Below are 22828 nucleotides of genomic sequence, written 5' to 3'. Positions count from 1 at the left end.
CAATACAGGAGGTCCAAGTTCAATCCCTGGGTGGGGAAGCTAACCCCACTGGAGTGGGGCAACCCACTGCAGCATTCTTGCCTGGAGAATCACCATGGACAGAGGAGCCTGGCGGGCCACTCTCCATGGGGCCACAAAGAACTGGACACGACTGAGCAACTAACACTTTCACTTTCAACAAATAGTAGCTGTTTGCCCGAGTGTTGTTTACAGCCCACGGGAGGTGAGGCTCTCTCTTCCCCTTGGGCCCAGCCCACACTCTTGCCCTCCTGTAACAGGACTGGCGGTGGTCACTGCTGTTGCCCCTCCCTTTATTTACAGCAGACGCTTGTGTGCTGCTGCGGGGAGGGGAGCCTTCAGGAATGACGCTGCACTTCCCTGGCTCACGCTCAGCCACTGTCCCCATAGCCGAGGCGGAAGCGGCCAGCCTGGGGAGCGTCCACCAGTCAGCAGCAGCTTTTCAGTGCCAGCCCAACTGGGAATCCTCGGCGCCTTTCTCCTACTGGGCCTCTCATGGATGCCCCCAATCCTTCCCGAAGCTCCCGAGGGTGCTGCGCCTCCATGCAGCCCAGCCTGCCCTGTCCCCCAACACCAGCTCTGCAGACCAAGGGCAACCGTGGAGCGATTTTGTCAGGGCACGAAGGATCCTGTTATAATGAATCTCCAGCCAACAGATACCAACTGGCCTTACCTTCGTGTGACTGAACAACCTTTCCCGTGATAACAAAATCTACCTCAAGGCTACCAGCTCCCCTTGTTTCCAGACACCGGTGATCGTGGCATTTGGAGTTTATTTTCATGGTTTCCCTCTCCCAGCACCTCTTTATTATCATATTATTTTTGTTGTTGTTTTGTGGTTTAGTTGCCAAGTCGTGTATGACTCTTGCAAACCCACAGACGGGAGCCTGCCAGGCTCCTCTGTCCATGGGATTTTCCAGGCAAGAGTACTGGAGTGGGTTGCCATTTCCTTCTCCAGGAGATCTTCCTGACTCAGGGACTGAACCCGCGTCTTGGGTCTTCTGCATTGCAGGTGGGTTCTCTACCGCTGAGCCACCTGAGAAGCCCAACAGTATTATTAATACATAAAATAATGAAAACAGAAAATATTGATAGAAAACATTCCATGTTTCTAACCAGATAAAGACATTTATGCCAACAAGTAAAACACAAAACTCACAGTTTTCATGGGTGAACGTGCTCTCTAGAAGCCAGACTGTGGCATTCCACAACATCTCAGAGGCCAGAGCAGCCCACAGAGCAAGCAACAGCTCGGGGCCCTGCCACTGGGAGTCCCACTGTGAAAAGAGGTCCTATTGTAGATACATTTACTCTGAATAAATGCTGCTGCTGCTGCTGCTGCTGCTGCTGCTGCTGCTGAGTCGCTTCAGTCGTGTCCAACTCTGTGTGACCCCATAGACGGCAGCCCACCAGGCTTCCCCGTCCCTGGGATTCTCCAGGCAAGAACACTGGAGTGGGTTGCCATTGCCTTCTCCGCTGCTGGTTTATATATCCTGAAACTTAATTTTATTATAAAATGAAAAATTGTCTGTTTTTTCACTAATAGTAAATAAAGAATGCTCTAAAAGCTTTAAATATGTGTTTTTCCATGGTTTCTTTGTCACTGAAATAAACGGCCTAAAATCCTGTATATTCTCATATCCAGAATATATAAAGAATTTGCAAAACACAATGAGAAAATAAACCGATTAAAAAATAGGCAAAAAATATGAAGACACACTTCACTAAATAAGAGATTGAGATGGCGAAATGAACATAGGAGATGATGCTCAGTCATGGGCTGCAAATGTCGGTTAAATTAAGGCCACAATCACACCTTTTAGAATGGCTAAAACTAAGCAAACAACTGACACTAATGAGTGCTGGTGCGGATAGGGAGCAGCTGGGGATGCAAAACGGTACAGGCACTTTAGGAAACAATTTCACAGCTTCTTACAGCGTTAAATATATACATTCACCATATGATCCCACGGGCTTCCCTGATAGCTCAGTCGGTACACAATCCGCCTGCGATGCAGGAGACCCCAGTTCAATTCCTGGGTCAGGAAGATCCCCTGCAGAAGGGATAGGCTACCCACTCCAGTATTCTTGGGCTTCCCTTGTGGCTCAGCTGGTAAAGAATCCCCCTGCAATGAGGGAGACTTGGGTTCGATCCCTGGGTTGAGAAGATCCCCTGGATAATGGAAAGGTTACCCGTTCCAGTATTCTGGCCTGGAGAATTCCATAGACTGTATAGTCCATGGGGTCACAAAGAGTTGGACACGACTGAGCGACTTTCACTTTCACTATGATCCCACAATTCCACGCCTGGGTATTCACCCAGGAGAAATGAAAGCATGTGGCCACTCAAATTATTACAGCAACTTTATCTGTAATTGCCCCAAGCTGGAAAAAATACAAGTATAGGTGAATAAATGGTGGTATATCCATACAATGGAATACTACTCAGCAATGAAGAATGAACTAATCACCGATGTACCCAACAACTTAGATGGCTCTTAAGGGTATTATGCCGAAAGAAGATAAACTCAAATGGCTCCCTACTGTACGATTCCATTTGGACGACTTTCTGTAAAAGGTAACAGCACAGAGACAGAGAATAGATGGTGATTACCAGGAATCTGAAGGGAAGTAAGGAGGAAACTGACCACAAAGAGAAATGGGAGCTGTAGGGGGCACTGAATGTAGCCTACATCCTGACTGCAGCAGCGGTTACGCAACCACATATTTTTGTGAAAACTCATAAAACTGTATACCTAAAGAGAGGGAACTGTAGCGGATATAAATTACAAAGTCAAAAAGCCTGATGGAAACAAAAACTTGCTTTTTCCCATGATATAGTAAGTATTTTTGAGAAGTTCTTCTAAGGGCTTGAAATATGCATCTTTTTTCAGGTTTCTTTGCCATTGGAATAGAGAGGCCATAAAAGCCAGTAAAAATGAGCCTGATTTTCCGTTTCACGGGGATGACTCACTGCCCCTGCCTGGACTAAGGTGCCTCATAGGAGTCCCAGCCTAAGAACGCAGTTTTTCTTGTGATTCTTCAGTCCGTGTAGCCTTGTTCCAGGGCTGCCCCTTCTTGTGAGAAATCAAGCACCTTGGTCACAGTGAAAGATTTCGCTGGGCTCCAGTTCCTGGCCAAAGGGGTCTGGGCCTATATCACGACCTCTTCTGTGCCGGCAGCCAGTTTATTGTCCTCCCCACACTGGGAGAGAAAGCCAGGACTCTAGGAGAAAGACAAATGTGGCATTCCAACCAACACTGCAGCGCCCTTCACTCTGCCCAAGTGTCGGAGCCATGAGGGACCCACCAGGCCCGTTCTAGCTGTGCGGCCCCGTGAGGCAGGGCCGCGAGGGCACAGCCCACCTCCCTCACTGCGCGACGTCAGGTGGTGACACCTTCAGATCGACGACAGTCTCGTCAGTTGCCTGTGGAGAAGGCGCGTCCCTGAGCTAGCTTCAGCGAGCAGGAAGGTGTCTGAGGGCGGCGGCAGAGCTGCTTTTGGTGCCATGCGGTCTGTATGACAGGAAGAAAACATGATGCCCGAGACCACTTCTGTGTCCAGAAATGGACGGTGTAAGAGGCAGAGGGGAGGGTGACGAACAAGTTGGCTCTCCACTGCCGGGACTCTTCAGGAGCGCCGCTGGTGCCCGGAAGCTCCTCACCCCTTTTCACCCTCACAGCAGCCCTAGAAACTAATGTTCCTTCCGTTCACCCAGGTGGAAATAAGGCTCAGAAATGAAGTGACTGCACAGGCAGGTCAGCTGGTGGTGGGGCTGAGTTTTGACTCCAGGTCTGATTGCAAACCTTCTCCTTGTCCCATCAGATACGGGAGGAGGGTAACTTCATCAGCCCCTCGGGGTGGAATGAAGTTACCAGATCAGACCTGGAATTTGGCTTTTTAACTTTGATGCTATTAGACATCTTATTCTTCAATGAAGATTTTTTTTTTGGAAAGTGTACATGCTATTTTTATTAACACTAAGGGAATGGGGAGAAGAGATACTGGCTAAGCATGAGTGTCAACCTCACCCTGGGGTCAAGATAACCGGAGTGGTGAGGTGGACAGACAGACAGACATAAAATCAGACTCCCAGGAGCTGTGAGAGACCACGGTGCAGCGAGTCGCAGAGGCCGCATCAGAATCCCTTAGGGGTCCCTCCATACGCTTCAACCCTCGGGCCACATGGGGCTGTTCCACCAAGGGAGGCAGTTCCTCAGCAGGGGCCACCAGCAAGTGCTGGTCCAGGCTTTCCAGCCTCCGTGCCCCCCCGCCCGGCACCTTTGCTGATTCCTTCCTGTGATACCACCTGCCATGCTTGTGCCACCTGCTGGCTCCACCAAGGCCCAGTTTCAGGCCCCCAACCCCCACCTGTTTTCAGCAAGGCTGCAGTAGGTGCAAGGTGGTCCGTTCACCAGCATAGCCCTGGGGAGTCAGAAACTGCACAGACAACCCCTTCCCAGCACTGCAGCAGAGCAATGTTTACAGTCCTCCCCAGCAATCTAGAACACCCCTGGACTCCCTGGGACCCTCTAGTTATCCTCACCCTCTTTTCCAGGGATGCTCGTGGCCCAAGCATCAAAAGCACACTGAATAGAAATGACTCAGACTCACCAACCAAACGTTTGGACCTTTGAATGATTTATCCTTTCTCACAAAAGGACGTTATGCAGCTCATACCCAGAGCCCCCCAAAGCAGATGGCCAAAGGGAGTCACATGCCATCAGAGACTGTCAAAGAGAAAAAACTTCAAAATTATACCTCTTCCACCCGAGCAGCACTGTGCCTCAGGTCACCCTTCTGCCCAGCACCTCGCCATCAAGAGTCTGTTCATTACATCAGCCTGAACAGTGAACACAACATCGTTTATCTGTTTGTGAACAGGTTCCTCTACCCAAAGATCTCACCAATTTCCCTGGTTCTATAAATTATCACTTTTCCACGATCTGTGCCAATGGCATGCAACAGTACTGTAGACCCAGTGCGGTCATCACGGGCACCTGGCTTTGGAAGGAATTTCATACTGAAATACGAATGCAAGTCTCTCACTTGCAGGAATTCTCTGTCGTCTGCAGCAAGGGAACCTGCTCGCCGGAGAAGGAAGCCCTGATCAGGGCTGGGAAATGTTCCTCCCCGGCTCCCGACGCACCCTCCCCACATCATCTGATAACCAACAACGTGCCTGTGGTAGAGAGATGGCAAAAGGGCCCCACGCCCCCTTTGCTGTCTACCAATCCCCCAGGGTTCCCTGCAGCTCTGCGTGCCCTCCCCTTCAATCTGAGCGGTCCTGCCCGTGTCTTGCTCTGCTCAAAGAATGAGGCAGTAGTGTCAGCCTGCCAGTTCAAGCTTAGGTCTCAAAAGCATGGGACGGTTTTGCTTGCTCTCTGGGAACTCAGCCATCACCAGGACAGGCAGGCCAGGGCAGCCTGCTGGGAGAATGAGGGGACCGCAGGGAGCGGGTTCAGTCCAGCATCCAGCCGGCCAGCCCCCAGCCAACCAGCCAGCAATCTGCACATGGCTCAGCAAGTCCAGCCAGGCTCACCCCAGCCTAGTGAACCAACCAAGTTGAGCCAACCCAGAGGTGGGAGCTAAGTCAATGGTGGTTGTTTTAAACCACTGAGTTTTAGGGTACCTCGTTACACATGCAGAGCCCTCTCTCTTCTTGCCCTATGAAGGTCCCAATATCTCACACTCAAACTGCTCTTTTCCTTACAAGGAGAGCGAAGAAATTAATTCTTTCTATTTCTGAGAATTGAACTAGGTGGGGGTGGAAAACACCAGACTCCATTTCCCTTCACCCCCTCCACCACACAGCAACCCGCACTTTAAAGAATTTGACTGGGGAGATCTACGGTGGCTATATTATTAAAACAAGGCACTTCATGTCCCAGCTCTTGCCAAGGTTTCCGCCAATGACACAATACAACCAACATGTGATACACCACGGCACGCCACAGAGATCAGAAAGAAGTCAGGTCAGTATTTCACAAAAAGATTTGTTTAAACAAGCCATGAAAAAAAGTGTGTTGTCAAATATAAGTTTAATAATCTCTTTATCACATTCCCCAGTTTTTCATTACTGTCTTCATTTCATCCTGTTTACATCTGTCATACCCAACTCTCTACTACACAGACACAGAGCTATATTTGCTATCCATCTTCCATCATTTAACTGTCTTTGGATCAATATAGAATTAGCAGGGATCAGCATGGGAACAGAATACTAGCTTCTTCTGAAAGCAGATTCTTACGTGTTTTTTAGCACCTTTTATTTAAGGAGCTCAAGAAACTTTAACATTCACTGTAGCATTCTTTTGTTATTTCCAAGTAGGGAAAGTGTCAAAAATGACCATTAGTGCCTTTTTGTAGGAAAACTTTAAAAAAAGGAAGCAGAGAAAGGTAAAGTATCAGTGAGGTGTGACAGTCACAGTGGAAACTTGGGTCCTCAGCTCTACCTTCTCCTCAGTGAACTGTGATATGACAAAAGGCATAATAGTTACTTCCATTTCTATAACACCTGTCTTTGGATGGATGTTATCTAAAAGGGCAGTGCAGACAGTAAATTCTCACCAAAGGATCATTCTGGCAATAAGCTTATTTCCTGCCACTTTTCATGTCTGCTAAGGAGCCACAGAAATTATAGAGCCACCTCTGCTTCTCCGTTAAAAATAATAATTGACAGCTACTATTCTAGCATTTCCAACAGACCTGCAACCAACAGGGAGAAACCCCTGTTTGAGGTGATTCAAGTCTGGACAGTGACTACTATTAGCACTTTCAAAACCTACCAGATCCACAAAATCAATTTTAATGTGCCCAGGCATTGTAACTTCAGTACCTGAGGAAAACAAATGCTAACTGGCCACAATAGATGAAATCCGCGGGGTAACTCCTTTCAACTTGCTCACACTGTATGTTCCTCACAAGGGCACTGATGCTAAGAGCATCTCTATGATAAAATTTCTTAAGTTCACAATATAAGGATTTGGTTTTTAATTCAGATGCATGGAAAATAACAGGAATGTTTTCCACTTTTACAAGGCTAAACCACAGACACACATTAGGAAGAAAATGGGGCCTATCGCTTAAACACATTCATGCTATTCTTGTTTAGAAAGAAACAATGCATATTAACATCTTTATTCTTCCTTTCTTGAACTTTCCCAGCACCTTTTTTTTTTTCCACTGAGTGTGCAGGCCATCATCCCATATCCTACTCATTCCACGTTTTCCCCATTCTTGAGAAATGAGAAAGCCGAGTGCAGCAACGTGGAGATTTTTAGACATTTAGATACCCGAGTTCTGCTGTCTCTGTCGGGATGGGGATGCACATTCATCTCCGCATGGATGGGGATGAACCATTTTGAGATGGATTAAAGGAGAAAGACACAAATTGCAGCTTTGGGCTGCCTAGAAGTTGACACACACCTAAAAATATTCAGGGGGATTCTCCCTTCCTTGAGAAAACTAAGAACTCAGAAAAGTTTTCAAAAGCTCAAAGTCTCTCCTCTTGTTTCCCAAGCTTCCCGCCAGGTTTCACATTTCTATAGCCTTTTCCCAAAGTGCTTAATACAGACTCCTCGCCCCCTCCCCTTCCATCACTACAGACACCTGCTTGTGAGAAGGGGTGAAGGAAATATAAAGAAGACTGTCACCCGCAGAATTTTCAAGAAAATCGTTAAATAGTAAAAAGAAACGGGGTGGGGTGAGGAGACAGTATCAAGAAAAACGTCATGAAAGACAGTGAGACACAAATATAAAATATGGAGAAAGGGCGGGGGTACAGACCCAAATGGAACGGGCAGCCGTAGAAACAGAGGCCACGGAGAGGCGAACTACTGATGAGCTCATAATGGGAGGTCAAAGGAGAAGAAAAACTAGAAAAAGAGGTAAAAAGTGGAGCGACTGAAGACAGCAACGTGTACCTGTGCAATGCACTGACACTTGACTGTGGACGCCAGAGTAGTAACAACAAACGTACATTTCCCCCCCTCCCAAGTCCTCGATCCCATCTAAGCAGATGGACGAAGGACGCCGAGTCATTTCACGCAGCTGTGCAGGGGCGTGAAGGCGCAGACGCTGGACAATGGCCCCGCCCACCAGAGACCACGCCCCCGGCCCCGCCCCGCCCCGCCCCGCCGCCAGGCGGCGACGCGGCTCCCGACGTGCGTGGCGCGCGTGCGGAGGCCCCGCGGCCCCGAGCGGCGCCGAGAACTGCGGAGGGTGCTCCCAGCTCAGCGCCGCGTCTCGGCCGCCCCCTGCTCCTGCACCGGCCGCGAGGCCTTGTCGGGCGCCGGGGCGCCGCGCTCCTGCAGTCCTGGGCCCACGCCGAGGCCGGGGCACGCGTCCGGGAAGCGCGGCCCGAGGCCGGCGAACGAGTCGCGGCTCGGCGGGCTCTCCTCCTGCACCGGGCGTCCCGCCGGCTCCCCCGCGCCGCCGCCCGGCCCCGCCGGGCCCTCCTGCGAGTTCTGACTGACGTAGACCACGATGATGTCGCCCTTGAAGTTCATCACCTGCCCGCTGGAAATAAACGTGGAGTTACTGTTTCCAGTCACACTGCCTGCAGGGGAGAGCAAGAGGGAAGCGCGGTGAGTCAGGATCTGGGCGGGAGGCCGGGGGACCCACCCCGGCTCCGGACGGGCTCCGTCGCCTCACCCGGCCTGACCAGGGGAGGAAGGGCGCGAAGGAGACGCCTCGGCCTCGTCGCTGGCCGCATGGGCGACACGCGGGCAGGCTCGCAGACCCTCAGATGGTTCGGGAGTGCCGACGGGCGCGCGCGTGTGACTGGTGCGCCGCAGACACGCCGAGGGCGCAGCGGGGGTCCGCGTGTCAGCAAAGACGCAGAGGCTGGAGCCGACCTGGGGCCCACTCAGCCCAGCCTCCTCGCTCAGCGGACTCCCGTCTTTTTCCCCTCCCTGGAGAGGCCCCTGAGCTCAGCCCTGGATGGCCCTGCGGCCACGTGGGCCCAGTATCTAGTCGAAATGAACTTCCTTAACATTTTTTTTAACTCCTAGAGAACGAGATTCATAAGACTAACATGAAAAGAAGAAAAAAAAACCTCAAAAACAATCTTACAAATCACTGTTCCCTTCTGAACCCTGAGGTGGGGGGTTGTTTTGTCCCCAGGGTGTTCTATCAAGACCTTTTGTGGGTGACTGGATTTAGCCAGTCTTTAATTAGTGGGCTTTTTGAAAACCAAATAGAAAGTTCATCAATGTTAGGACAACTGCCGCCTCTTATTCTCCTGTTTTAAAGACTGATTGCTCTAGAAATGACCCCGGGCAAAAATCAGTGCCAGATACCAAGCAGAAGCAGAAAAGCCCCAAACATCAGCAACGCAAGCAGAATCTCACTCTGACCAGCGAAGGTGAGCAGCCAAACAGTGCCTCACTATTAACTTCATCTTTTGTTCCTTCTCTGTTATGACAAAGCTTAATAAAACTTTTCACAAGTAAAACTGTTTTTGTCATTACTCTCCACGAAGAGACTTCCTCCAATATGGAGGGCATATTTTGGATGGTCTGACTGAAGAAACAACCAGGAGCCTTCCGTCCACCCAAAGGGCACCTGCAGAGATGCTGAGACAGGCCCTGTGGCCCACTACAGGGATTTCAGTGAAAACAGATTTCAAATATGAGCCACAAATTGGAAGTCATAATTGAGGATTTATAACTCCTGCTGTTTTTCCCGTAGGTAGCTGTGTTGGGTGTGCCCCTAGGTGGGTGTTGGCGGGGATTTATTTATTAATTCCCCAAGCAACTTAGGCAAGGCCAGCTAGTATTCCACTCACCAACACGTTCTCCATTCCCTCTAAAAAATGACCTAGCAATCCCACTCCTGGGCAAATATCCAGAGAAAAGTGTAATTTGAAAGGATAACGCAGCCCAGTGTTCACTGCAGTGCTGTTTACAATAACCAAAACATGGGAGCAACCTACATGTCCACCAACAGAGGAATGAATAAAGAAAGTGGGACATATATACAGCGGCGTATTACTCAGCCATTCGGAAAGATGAAATGATGTGATCTGCAGCAACATGGATGGACCTAGAGATGATCATAGTAAGCAAATCAGACAGAGAAAGACAAATACATGACACCACTTATAGGAGGGATCTTAAAAGAACAAAACAAATGAACCTATGTACAGACAGAAGCAGACGCACAGAAAACAACTTATAGTTACCAAAGGGGAGAAATGAAAGAGGGCATGAGTTGGGAGCTTGGAATTGATATATGATACTGCTGTATTTAAAACAACCTACAAAGACCTACTGTCTTTGTAGGAACTCTACTCAATATTCTGTAATAACCTAAATGGGAAAAGAATTTGAAAAAGAATAGGTATGCATATAACTGAATCACTTTGCTGTCCACCTGAAACTAAAACATTGTAAATTAAACTCCAATATGAAATAAAAATTAAAAAGTATACAGATGTTCTTATAACCCAGCACACCCTAAGCTAGGGGTCTACTCTCCAGTATGCCGATGTCTTTCTGCTCCCACCAGTTACCAAGTTCTCAGGTCTGTTTTTAATCAGTTGAACTCATGAAATTTAATTAAATACAAGCATAGCATACCTTGTTTTCTTGCTTGAGTTTATTGTGCTTTGAACACACTGGGTTTTGTATAAATTGAAGGTTTGTGGCAACCCCGCGATGTCAGATAATGTCAGCAGTTCTTGGCAGTAAAGTATTTTTAAGGCATCTACATTGGTTTTTAGACATGCTATCACGCTTAATAGACAGTGTATGGTGTAAACACAACTTCATACGCACTGGGAAACCAAGAGGTTCATGTGATGTGTGCTTTATTGTGGTGGTCTGGAACTGAACCTGCTTTGTGTAAAGTTGTGAAATGTAAGTGTGAAAAAAAGCAAATGTTTCTAAGAAAACTAAAGTGAATGCTTTGCAATGACCCAAATAAATGTGAGCCACTAAACACAAAAGACATCAACAAGCTGCTGAACTGGCCAAGGCCTCTGTTAAAAGAAAAAAAGAAAAGGGGTCTTTAAAAGTGCAGAAGGAGTTTACACTCAAATTTGTTCTGCAGAGATCTACAATTTCTCATTCCCCACTAAAGAAACAGAAATTGGGAATTATGGTGGTGTGGTTAATGTGAAAAAGGCTCAGGAAACTATAACCAACCAACACATATGTCCCTGTACTAAAAAAAGTCAATGTGTGACTGTAAGTTATATGTTTTAAGTTAAAGATGTTTAAGATATGAACTTGTAAATGACTTTTTCAAGTAACTCAGCAACCAGCCAAGCCTGACACAAGAGCCCCTGCCACAGTAGCAGCAGAATGAGTGACCATAAGTAGGAGAAGTCTTCCTAGTTGAGGGATCACTAGTTAGTTTAACACAAAAGTCAAAGTGAGAAACCAAAAGCGATATGTGTATACCATAAACATTCCATTCCAATTTAAAATATACCATGTTTAACAATAAAAGATAAAAGATACTATGTTTATTTAATAAGAGCAGCAATTGTAAGTGGCTTTAAAGTGTGATTTTTGTTTTCTTGGTATATTTCTTCCAGCTTTTTATTATTTCAACATCGACTGCTGATTCTGTCATTTTTCAAAATTATAAACCTACACACAGGGCAATGCTCACCACAGTATGACTGATTTATGGTCTTGAATTAAATATCCTCTTCATCCTCTTTGTATTGATTTATCTGTTTTTGTCATGATATATATAATTTCTCCATCCTTTAAAGTTTTGTTTTCCAACAAATCGTCATCATGACTCCATTGCTGTTAAACCTTATTCCTTGTCAGAATCTTCAGTTTGTCTGAACTCAGATTGAAAAACAATTTTTTAAACCATCCTCTTACATGTCAAGATTTTGTTAAACTTTTCTTCTTAAGAATTTCATTCCATGCCTTTGCCTCATGGCCAACATACCTTTGATTTACTCTATTTAGGGGTCTATATTTTTATTTTCTAATTTTTTCCAAAATAGAACTCAAACCCTTTTGCATGAGAGATATATTTAAACATTTCAGAATTCTTTGATCCATAGATTGGATCAAGAATATTATTCTTGGGAGGGGGAGGTAAAGTAGAGGGGAGAGGACCAAAAAAAAAAAAAAAAAAAAAAACCTTTAAATTCCTGACAATTAGGATGTAAAGACCAGCTACCTAGAAAGAGTATGAGAGTCTCAATTTTATTCTTCATGTATTTCCTTGTCAGAAGTACAATTAATGATAAAGACCATCTTTGATCAAGTCCAAGTCTGTTCCATTCACACTGACTTTTTATGAGTAATAAACTGGTACAAACGAGACTTCTTAACGAAGTTCTACTTACTTGCCAGTAGCAGTCAGTGGCAATGGAGCCATGTTCACGGGCATGTGACCAGCACAGGCACCCAGGACCCTGTGCTCAGAAGGGCCCCAGCCTTGTTTAATGTTGCTGCCAGCATCTTGAAGCTCTTACTAAGATTTGCACAAGGGGCTTCATAGTTTCATTTCCCTGGGCTCTGGAAACTTGACAGCTGGTGACAGGCAGCCCTCAGAAGTCCTGCTCTGTGTTCTCCCCCTCCCTGATGCTCTAACTTAGTGTCACTCTTTGGGGAGGTAACATTTTAAAAATTGGACATGTTTCAATATTGCAGACCTGTCTGCCGATCTAATTTTCTCTATTGAGAAAGAACTTAAGTTTTTAAAAACTCTAGAGTTGCAGAGGCTATCCACCAGTGCTCCTAAAACACAGATTATATGATATGTTTCCTTGGTGTTCAAGTCACACGTCACTTGCTGTAAAACTTTCAACACCCACTTTCCGATGGAGAATTACTGAGACTTGTCCCTTTGAGAAAAGGTCTGCTCACTTATCAATGATTCCCGGAAGGGTTTGCTTCTGATCTTGTTTTGGTTCATTTAAAGTGAAAGGAGCGGACTTCCCTGGCGGTCCAGTGGCTAAGACTCCGCACTCCCAATGCGGGGAGCTCAGGTTTTATCCCAGGCTAGGGAACTAGATCCCACGGGCTGCACAACTAAGGGTTCGCAGGCCCCAGCTAAAGATCCCACGTGCTGCAGACAAGACCCAGAGCAGCCAAATAAATATTTTAAAAAATTTAGGTTATATTTTAAAAAGTACAATGAGCACTCAGTCAGCTGCCAAGTGGTCTAAGTGCAGAATCCTTCTAGAGTTTTATCCCCCCAATCTTGGATAGTCTCACCAATCCCACCTTCAATAGCAAAAGGATTTTAGCAGCTCATACTTTGAATTGTCCTGAAGCACTTCATCATTTTCATAGAAATAATTCTCATGCTTATCAAATTCATTTTTTTAAACCAGTTAATGTTCAGTTAAAGTTTAAAATTACAACAGGATCAGCTCACACTCATGGGACTGGGATGACCCATGGATTTTAGTAAGCCTGGCCACTCACTGGGGAGGAGCCGCAGGTCCTAGGCGTTGCAGCCTAGAGGGACCCACTAGCTGTGAGTCATCCGTCAGCGTGCTGTCGGCTCCCATCAGCTCCCTCTGCAGAGGCTAGGAGAATGCGGGTTCCTCTGTGCTAAAGGGCAGCTAGATTGAGATTAAGCTGGGTCACTATTGCAGTGATAACAGTGATGTGACTGTGTGCTCAGTTGAGTGCGACTCTTCACGACCCCGTGGACTGTAGCCCTCCAGGCTCCTGTCCATGGGATTCTCCAGGCAAGAATACTAGAGTGGGTTGCCATGCTCTCCTCCAGGGGATCTTCCCGACCCAGGGATCGAACCCTCGCCCCTCATGTCTCCTGAAGGTTCTTTACCACCAGTGCCACTGGGGAAGCAGTAACGGTGGTGCAACGCCCGTGTCCAGACCTCACTGCGCGTCCCCGCTACGCCAGACGGGCGGCATTATCACACCAGCCTGCCCTTACTCTGCACCTGAGCGCCCCAGGCTTGTTTCTTTCCCCCCTGGACTGACTGACGTGGCTTCAGCAATGAAAACTAACACCCTTCTTTCCCAGCCTTGTCACAGGCAGACTCACCTGCAAGTAATCTACTAGCTTCAATGGCGTGCTAGTCTCCACCGTCTCAACTTCAATAGCAAAAAGATTTTGGCTGCCTAGAGTGGTGTCTCACTCCCTGAAGAGCAGAAAGCGCATGACGGTGACTAGCGGGGCGCTGGTTTCAGTGGCTGCCCGAGTCCAGGAGGGCCAGAAACGGGGCTGGGACGGAGGAGCAGACAGGCTCTGAAAGCCCTGGTCCTCCCCAGGCTTGGCCTCGACTCGCTGTGGAATCGGACAAACCACCTACAGTGTGGTCTGCTCCTTCATGAAACGAGCATCAGCATTCAAGCCCATCTAGCCCGGCAGGTGCAGCCGCCAGAGCAGGCATATGATAAATGTGAAATGAATGAACACAGGATTGCGTGAATACCTGGCAGGATGGCGTAGGGTCGGATGAGGTGGCGGCTTGCAAAACGCTTGGGAAATAACAAAGAATTTTTCACAGGTGCAAGGCTGGCATTACTACTCCCAGAACCTAACAGCTGTGCTCGTGACGCTTCCCAACCGGGAAAGGTCTCGAGCAGTCATGCTGTTTTCCACTGTTGAAGGATTTCAACTGATCTTGAAGACTGAAAGGGCACTTACCTCTAGATATCTAACCAACTTTTGTTTTCTTGGCTGAAGTGGTCCATTGTTCTAACCATCTCTGGTTTGAACACTCATCTGAGTACTTCTACGCGGATTCTCCCACGGCCTCGGTTTTCATCCTGCAGGTCAGCTGTGAGCTGGGTGTAGCACGAGAGAAGGTCAAGGCCTCTTTCTCTCTCTGGCTGGACCGAGCAGCATATGGGGTCTTAGTTCTCGGACCAGGGATTGAACCTGCGGCGCCTGCACTGGAAACTCAGAGTCTTAACCATTGGGCCACCAAGGAAGTCCGAGAGTAGGGCAAGGTTTTGAGTGAGTTGGTGATATCCTTATCTTATGTTATGCCTCAGTCCAGAATTGTCCTTGCCTACAACTAATCATTCCCTAAGATCTGCTTTCCACCATTCAGTGCGTTTTACATGGTCGTGCGAATGGACCTGACAGGCCGAGGCCTGGGGCGGCGAGGCGGTAGGGCTGCACGTCCACACGGTGGGTGCCCCATGGCTGCATGGTTTCTGCAGTTGGCGCAGGCCCTGGGAGGGGTAGCTCTCTCCACTGAGAACCAAGGACACGGCAGGATGTTCTGGCTGGTAAGGGGGGACTGTGAAGAAGGAAGGGGGTGCATGAGGCTTGTCCAAGAGGCCTTAGGAAGACTCGAGGTCTTTATAGGCCCCAGCTGTCCACAGGGGTATCCTCGGTGGCTCAGCAGGTAAAGAATCCACCTGCAGTGCAAGAGTAGCAGGAGACGTGGGTTTGATCCCTGGGTCAGGAAGATCCCCTGGAGGAGGGGCCCGGGAAATCCCACGGACAAAGGAGCCTGGTAGGCTACAGTCCATGGGGTCACAAAGAGCGGAACTCGACCGGAGCAGCTGAGCACACACGAACAAGCCACAGACCTCTGGGAATACAAGCTAAACCAGGCCAGTCACGTCCCTCTTCCTCACTGTCTGAAGCTGCCTTTCTGCCAGCTTTTCCCCAATCAAAGCTGCCCCTGGCGTTTATTTTATTTTACTTGCAAAACAGGATGAGGTTGGAGGATGTGGAAGAAAGAGCTTTCCTCACCAAAGCAGCAGTAACTGCAACAGAGGGGACTCAGGCCAGGGGAGCCATCACCTCTTTGCACAGACACTAGCATCTCTCCCCACGGACACTTCTGGGCCTGGCCTGGCCTGGCCACCGCCCCTCGCTCAGCCTGAGTAGCCAGCAATCCCGGCCCAAGTTTGTGTGTATTCTGTGGCTCACTGAGGATTCTCCAGTGCACGATAAACAAATGGAAACAGGATCACTGGCACTGATTTATAGGGAGACAGTGCCATGGTTCAAGGCACAGGCTTCAGAATCAGCTGTGTGAGTTGTGGTTTCATTGCTGACTCGCTGTGTGGTCCTGGGTGAGGAATGTGCCCCTAGGATTTCTGTGAGGAAGTAAGAAGGTAAGCATTAATTGCTCATCCGGTTCCAACTCTCAGCGACCCCATGGACTGTAAGCCTCCAGGCTCCTCTGTCTATGGAATTCTCCAGGCAAGAATACTGGAGTGGGTTGCCATTCCCTTCCCCAGGGGATCTTCCCAACCCAGGGATCGAACCGGGGGCTCCCACTTTACAGACAGATTCTTTACTGTCTGAGCCACCAGGGAAGCCAAACTTGGCCAGCATCTGGTAATGCAAACCTCTGACTCTGTCGTTCAGTTGCTAAGTCACTTCCAACTCTTTGCAACCCCATGGACTGCAGCACGCCAGGCTCTTCTGTTCTCCATTGTCGCCCAGTTTGCTCAAATCCATCTTGAGCCGACGATGGCGTCCAACATCTCCTCCTCCGTCGTCCCCTTCTCCTCTTGCTCTCAATCTCTCCCAGCATCAGGGTCTTTTCCAGTGAGTTGGCTCTTCACATCAGGCGACCAAAGTATTGGAGCTTCACTTTCAGCATCAGTCCTTCCAGTCAGGGTTGGATTTCCTTTAGGATTGACTGGTTTGATCTCCTTGCTGTCCAAGGGACTCTCCAGAGTCTTTTCCAGCACCACAATTCAAAAGCATCAATTCTTTGGCGCTCAGCCTTCTTTATGGTCCAGCTCTCATACCTCTGATATCACTGATAAAAATACAACCTTCAGGATGTCAGAACAGTCTTAATATGTCTCTTAACACAAGGCGATTGTTAGACCTCTATGTGAAGGCGATCTAAAAGGATGCTTTGAAAACCAGCATGACATGAGAGCTCTGGCTTTTTTATTTTCTGGGTGTTTATTTATTTACTTGGCTGCACCTGGTCTTTGTTGTGGCGTGTGGTGCGCAGCTCCCTGACCAGGGACTGAGCCCCAGCCCCCTGCATTGGAAGCATGGAGTCTTAACCACTGGACTACCCAGGGAAGTCTTGAGGGCGTTCATTGAATTGGAAAATCTGAAGTTTCTAACATTTAAAATGGGTTGGTTGGCTTAACGTTAATATTTAATGTGACTTAGCTAGAAAAGATTTCAGGTCACTTGAGAAAGTTAAAAATAGCATTTTAAGTCAACAGAAACAATGAAGAAATGAAGAGTCTTATCACGACCAGAAAGATTCTATACTTTGTGAACCCCCTGTCTTGCATAGCAAGCTCCATGGAATCACTATTTCTCAGGCAGAGAGAATAAGCTTCCTTGTAAGAACCCAACCCCTGACAGAATTTACATTTTAAAGCAAGGTAATGCACACTTGTCTCCTCAAAGGCTTATTATGTTGTTTAAAATGCATGATGTATGAATATTAAATCACAAGAACTATAGCAAATATTATCACCTAATTGTCATGTAGATTTTCTTCCAAGGAAAAGAACTAAAAATATACACAAATACACTCAAATTACCCAAGCTATATTGGGTTCTTCTGGAATTTTTTAAAAACATATTTTATATTTAACCCATATGCTTCTCATGTGACTTTCCTTTTTATGGAAATGCAAGATCTGTTTCAGGCATTTGGGAGAAACTGGGTCTATGATGATACGGGAAGGGAAGCAGGATTTAATAGTTCCATTCTGAATCATGCTTGAAAATTACTTAGAATGGCTTATAAACGAAACCTTTTCCAAAATGAGCCCCATTAGAACAGAAAGAAGGCAAGCAGGGCTAAATGAAAGTATATAGTGAACAAAATTTTCATAAATTTTGAAATAATGCATTGACTTTTAGCACCAGTGAATGCTCAATTTTATTACCAAATAACTGAACTATCAAGTATTTTTAACTTATAGAGTCCTTGAGCTAATGCCTGCTCCTATAATACTTGGCTAAAAGTCAAACATATGGCTCAGGTAAACAAAGTTTCCCTGGTGCTCAGACAGCAAAGACTCTGCCTGCAATGAAGGAGACCCAGGTTCAGTCCCCAGGTGGGGACGATCCCCTGGAGAAGGGAGTGGCAACCCACTCCAGTATTCTTGCCTGGACAATTCCATGGACAGAGGAGCCTGGTGGGCTGCAGTCCATAGGGTCGCAAAACAGTTGGACACGACTGAGTGACTCACACTTTTCACTTTCCAACATCAATACAAGTCAGTGGATGGCATTTCAGCAGGAAAGAGAAGCACGCCAGAAACAGAGGACTGTTCTTTGCTTGAGGGGAGGGGAGAAATGGGAAGAAAATTGGGGTAAAAAGACCTTATCTGTCTCACAGGATGGAAGTGGATGGTCAAAAACAGTCGTTTCAGGACAGGGTGGGCCCAGGGATGGGAGGCCTGGAAGGGGGACCAGGAGTCGGGCGGGGCCCTCACCCTCCTGTGTCTCGGGCTCCAGGCCTGGGGGTGTCTGTGCCGCTCGGATGGACCAGCATCCTTACTCCTGCCACGTCTGCCTCCTCCGCCAGGACACCCGAGCCTGCCCAGGACAGCTAGTGGCCGTCCTGCCATCCCCTGCCTAGCCCCCAAGCCCCAGGACAGACGGGAGATGTGGGGGGCTGAGAGGAAGTCAGGGGACAAACTGGAGCTACGGTTCTCATTCCTCTAGTTATTCACGACTGGACGAGTGAGTGAGTGAGCTCATGGACAGGCATTCATTTATCCAGCGAGTAAGCTGCCTTGGGAGAGACCAGGAAGGCCAGGCGTGGTGACGGTCCCGGCAACTCCTACCAACTAACTGGCCGTGGCTGCCTCGAGATGGCTGTTGTTAGAGATGTGGGTATCCTGGGCTGGGTGAGAAGGATGCCAGGGGTTGTTACTAGGGGCTGCTGGGGGCACAGACGGGGAGTTTCCCTCGTTTAGGAAGCAGCATTTGAGCTTCCCCGGCGGCTCAGTGCTAAAGAATCTGCCTGCAGTGCAGGAGGTGCAAGAGACTTGAGTTCAGTCCTTGGGTCTGGAAGATCCCCTGGAGGAGGAAATGGCAACCCAGTCCGGTCTTCTTGCCGGGAAAACCGTGGACAGAGGAGCCAGGGGGCTACAGTCCATGGGGTCACAAAGAGTCGGACACAACCTGAGCAGGGACTTCAAGGTCAGGAGGCACTGGGTGCTCTGGAAAGGGGACAGGGCAGGGATGAGGTGGCCACACGAAGGGAAGCGTGTGGGCACAAGCAGGAAGGGGAGAGGTTCCTGCCAAAGGGGCCAGGCGGAGGTGGGCGAGCCGGCAAAGGGGCCTGCGGGGTGCCCACTAGAGAGGGGCCTGCGCTTTCTCAGATTACTGATTCTTTTTGTGTTCTCCACTCCCTGGCGCCCATCCCTACTTCCCAGCTTTTCCAAGTCTCCATGTCTCAGGAGAACCTCAGTGAAGACTCGATAGAGAATCGTGTAGCTGGTGCTCATGAAGAATCGTTAAGTGTGCTCATGAAGAATCGTTGTGAGCCCCATGAAGAAACACCTCTCTCCAGCTCAGAAGTGTCCGAACCAATTATGTCACCTCAGGAGCCAGAATCAAGTCACTGGCCAACTGGTGACGCCTGCATCACCAGAAGCCGTTCTTTCCTGCACATGGAATGATTTTCTAGACAGAATCCTCCAAACTCAGGTGAAAGAGCTTGTCAGCAAGGTAACCAGCATCACGTCATCAGGAGACTTTAAGGCGTAAGTTAGGGCATGGTTACATAAACTTCGACCCCAGTGTCTTTTCCCCCTCCACTGGTTTTGGCTGATAATCCTCCCTGCTCTTTAAGAGTCGTAACATGACTAAAATAGACTTACCATCGGGTGTTATTTTTGAAAGGTATGCTTATGGAGCTGTTTGAAGAGCTATCATCGTCTGCAAAAGTTGGGTGCCAAGAAGGTACTTTTCCTACTGAGGAAGTGTCCAGGCCTGTCATTTCTGCACAAACCACTTGATTTGGTTGCAAGTTTTTTTTTTTTTTTCCATTTTAAATCCTCACACATATAAATCCAAAAGCCAATAAAAAGGTCACCTCCCTCAAGGTCACCTCCCTCAAGTCCTGGGAAGATGCTGCCTTTTAGGATTAAGCCCACTCATAACTTTTACCCAAGCATCATCCTCTTTCACACATTTTTATAGAACATAAATCATGACAATTTTAAAAAAGCAGTAAAGAAGCACTTCCCTGGTGGTCCAATGGCTAAGACGCCTTGCTCCCAATGTGGGGGGCCCAGGTTTGATCCATGGTTAGGGAGCTAGATCCCATAAGCCACAACTAAGACCTGGAACAGGCAAATGAATTTTCTTTCTTTCTTTCTTTCTTTTTTAAGTAATAATGGGCTTCTCTGGTGGCTCAGACAGTAAAGAACCCACCTGCAATGTGGGAGACCTGGCTTTGGTCCCTGGGTCGGGAAGATCCCCGGGAGGAGGGCATGGCAACCCATACCAGTGTTTTTGCCTGGAGAATCCCCATGGACAGAGGAGGCTGGTGGGCTACAGTCCTTGGGGCCACAAAGAGCTGGACACGACTGAGCGATGACCAAGCACAGCACAGCACTGATGAGGACCTTCCTGGTGGTTTAGCGGCTAAGACTCCATGATCTCGGCGGAGGAGGCCCAACTAACGACACAGCTAAAGATCCCGCATTCCACAGCTAAGGCCTGGCACAGCCAGGAGAAAAAAAGCAAGAGTGAGAAAGCGCTATCTGGACCAGGAACCGGGAGGCCATTCGTGTAGAAGTAATTATAGAGGCAACAGCACAGCCTCAAAACTCAGTCTGGCTGCTCCTCAGGCGAACATGGATCTGGCCCGCTTGCTGGCAACGCTCTACGGATGTTTTATATGGCTGAGCACCAGATTTAGACAGAAAAAGCAGTGTAAACTTCTTGCAAATTAACACCACTTAGTGGATGGTACACATTTTTTTTTTTTCCATGCTTAGATGTTTAGTGCTGGAGAGAAATAAAGGATAAAAGCAGAGATGGGCAGTTTTAACTCTTCACAGGACAGTTCAAATCGGCCATTTTGGTGTCATGACACTAAGGAAGAAAAAAACCATCTCTTTCTCTTTGGCCAACATTGCTCTTCCTAGAACTGCGTCCGTTTTTCACACGGCAGCAACGTCACCTTCGTGACGTCAGCAACTGAGAAAGCGCTCTGTCCCAGCAGCATCAGGGACTTGGCCCCTGCCCCATGCGCTTTGTGTGTGTGTTCAACCAGTGGAAAGAAAAGTCATCTCCAGAAAGGAAAGAGAACCACACAAACGGACCACAGAGCCAAACTTTTAGATATGGAAATCACTTAAGATCTTTGAAAAAAGAAAGCTGAGGTCTTTGGAAGGAAAAAGACATCAGGATTCTTTGAAAACTAGCCCCCAGCTTATCTCCCTCTTTCAGTTTGACTGAGAGCTGATCGAGCATTGACACAACAGTGAATCTGTGTAGGTACAGCCAAACCGCAAAGCTTGGAAAACAGATTCAAATTCACCCTTCTACTCAATAAGCTAGGAGTCATCACCAGCGTGAGACAAAGCGGTCCCCAGTCGGGGCCCGATGGAGCTGCCTCATGGTTATAAAGCAATTCCGAGATCGGCTGCTAGAGCTGCCGGCGGTCTAAACCAAGAGGCAGGAAAGCAAAAGCATCCCAGAATAAAGGTGTCTCTGACTAGGCTTTGTGGTTTTGCAGAGGGGAGGAGGCTGTGAGGCCCTTTAAATAGAGCGTGTGCACATGGCTCAGACGGTGAGCAGTCTGCCTGCGATGTTCTGGGAAGGTCCCCTGGAGGAGGGCATGGCAACCCACTCCAGCATCCTTGCCTGGAGAGTCCCATGGACAGAGGAGCCTGGGAGGCTACAGTCCATGGGCTCACAAAGAGTTGGACAGGACTGAGCAACTAACACTTTCATATATTCATAGGGCTTCCCTCGTGGTGCAGATGATAAAGAATCTGCCTGCAATGCGAGAGACCTGGGTTTGATCCCTGGGTTGGGAAGATCCCCTGAAGAAGGAAACAGCAACCCACTCCAATATTCTTGCCTGGAGAATTCCACAGACAGAGGAGCCTGGAGGACTACAGTCCATGGGGTTGCAAAGGGTCAGACAGGACTGAGCAACTAACACTTTCACTTCACTTTTCATATATTTATTTTTCTGGCAAGAGTGTCTAGAGCTTTTAGAAATTTCTGGAAGAGATCCCTGACCTCCCTGCTTCCCATAATACAGCAAATAATCTCCAGAGCCAGAAGAAGCCCTCAGCGTCAGTGACAAAGTTCCTTGTAACTGCACAATAAAACAGAGGGTGTCTTACCTTCGCAGAAAGAAGCTATATTACCATTGGTGGGTCATTTGTGCTCAAGCAGTGGTCCAGCAATAAATCTCGGTCATGATTTTAAATTGTAAAACCATCCTCCTGGTTCCATAAATGCATCCTATGCAGTGACTACAAAAGAGGCTTCTTGTAAAAAGTATCAAAGGACAGCTGCTGCTGCTGCTGCTAAGTCGCTTTAGTCGTGTCTGACTGTGCGACCCCATAGTCGGCAGCCCACCAGGCTCCCCCGACCCTGGGATTCTCCAGGCAAGCCACTGCCTCATGAATTTAGTCCCGAATCAACAAACTACCCTCAATAAATACTAATTCCTCAAGGATTAACTAGACAATTTTGTTTGTTGTCCTGAAATTTATGAGTTTTGTGGGGTGGGATTTGAAGCCTAGGTTGCTTTAGGAAAAAACAAACCAACACCCAAATCCAGAAATCTGAGGGAATGCCTTGACTTCAGCCAGTCCTGAGGTCAATGTCGACAGTCTTCAGGGCTCAATGCTGGGATTTGAGGCCTAACCCCATCGCGAGGAGCCTGAAGGCAAAAGGGCACGAGACACGTGTAAATCAA

General features: G+C 48.0%; 1 protein-coding gene across 4 annotated transcripts in view; it reads right to left on the bottom strand.

Moving 5' to 3' along the window:
- Positions 1 to 6042: 6042 nt before the first annotated feature.
- Positions 6043 to 22828, bottom strand: part of TNFRSF11A (TNF receptor superfamily member 11a) — a 65146-nt gene continuing 48360 nt past the window's right edge. For 3 of the 4 annotated variants that reach the window (XM_042239673.2, XM_027960852.3, XM_042239674.2), the window contains one exon: positions 6043 to 8578. In XM_042239673.2, the coding sequence (XP_042095607.1) occupies positions 8253 to 8578 (326 nt within the window). In that variant the 3' untranslated portion in view covers positions 6043 to 8252. Of the gene's footprint in view, positions 22793 to 22828 lie in introns of all 4 variants that reach the window. The other variant, XM_042239675.2, reaches the window with a different exon arrangement.

This window comes from Ovis aries, chromosome 23 (assembly GCF_016772045.2).
Source record: "Ovis aries strain OAR_USU_Benz2616 breed Rambouillet chromosome 23, ARS-UI_Ramb_v3.0, whole genome shotgun sequence".
Taxonomy (NCBI): Eukaryota; Metazoa; Chordata; class Mammalia; order Artiodactyla; family Bovidae; genus Ovis; species Ovis aries.
This window is presented reverse-complemented; position numbering and strand designations above follow the sequence as displayed.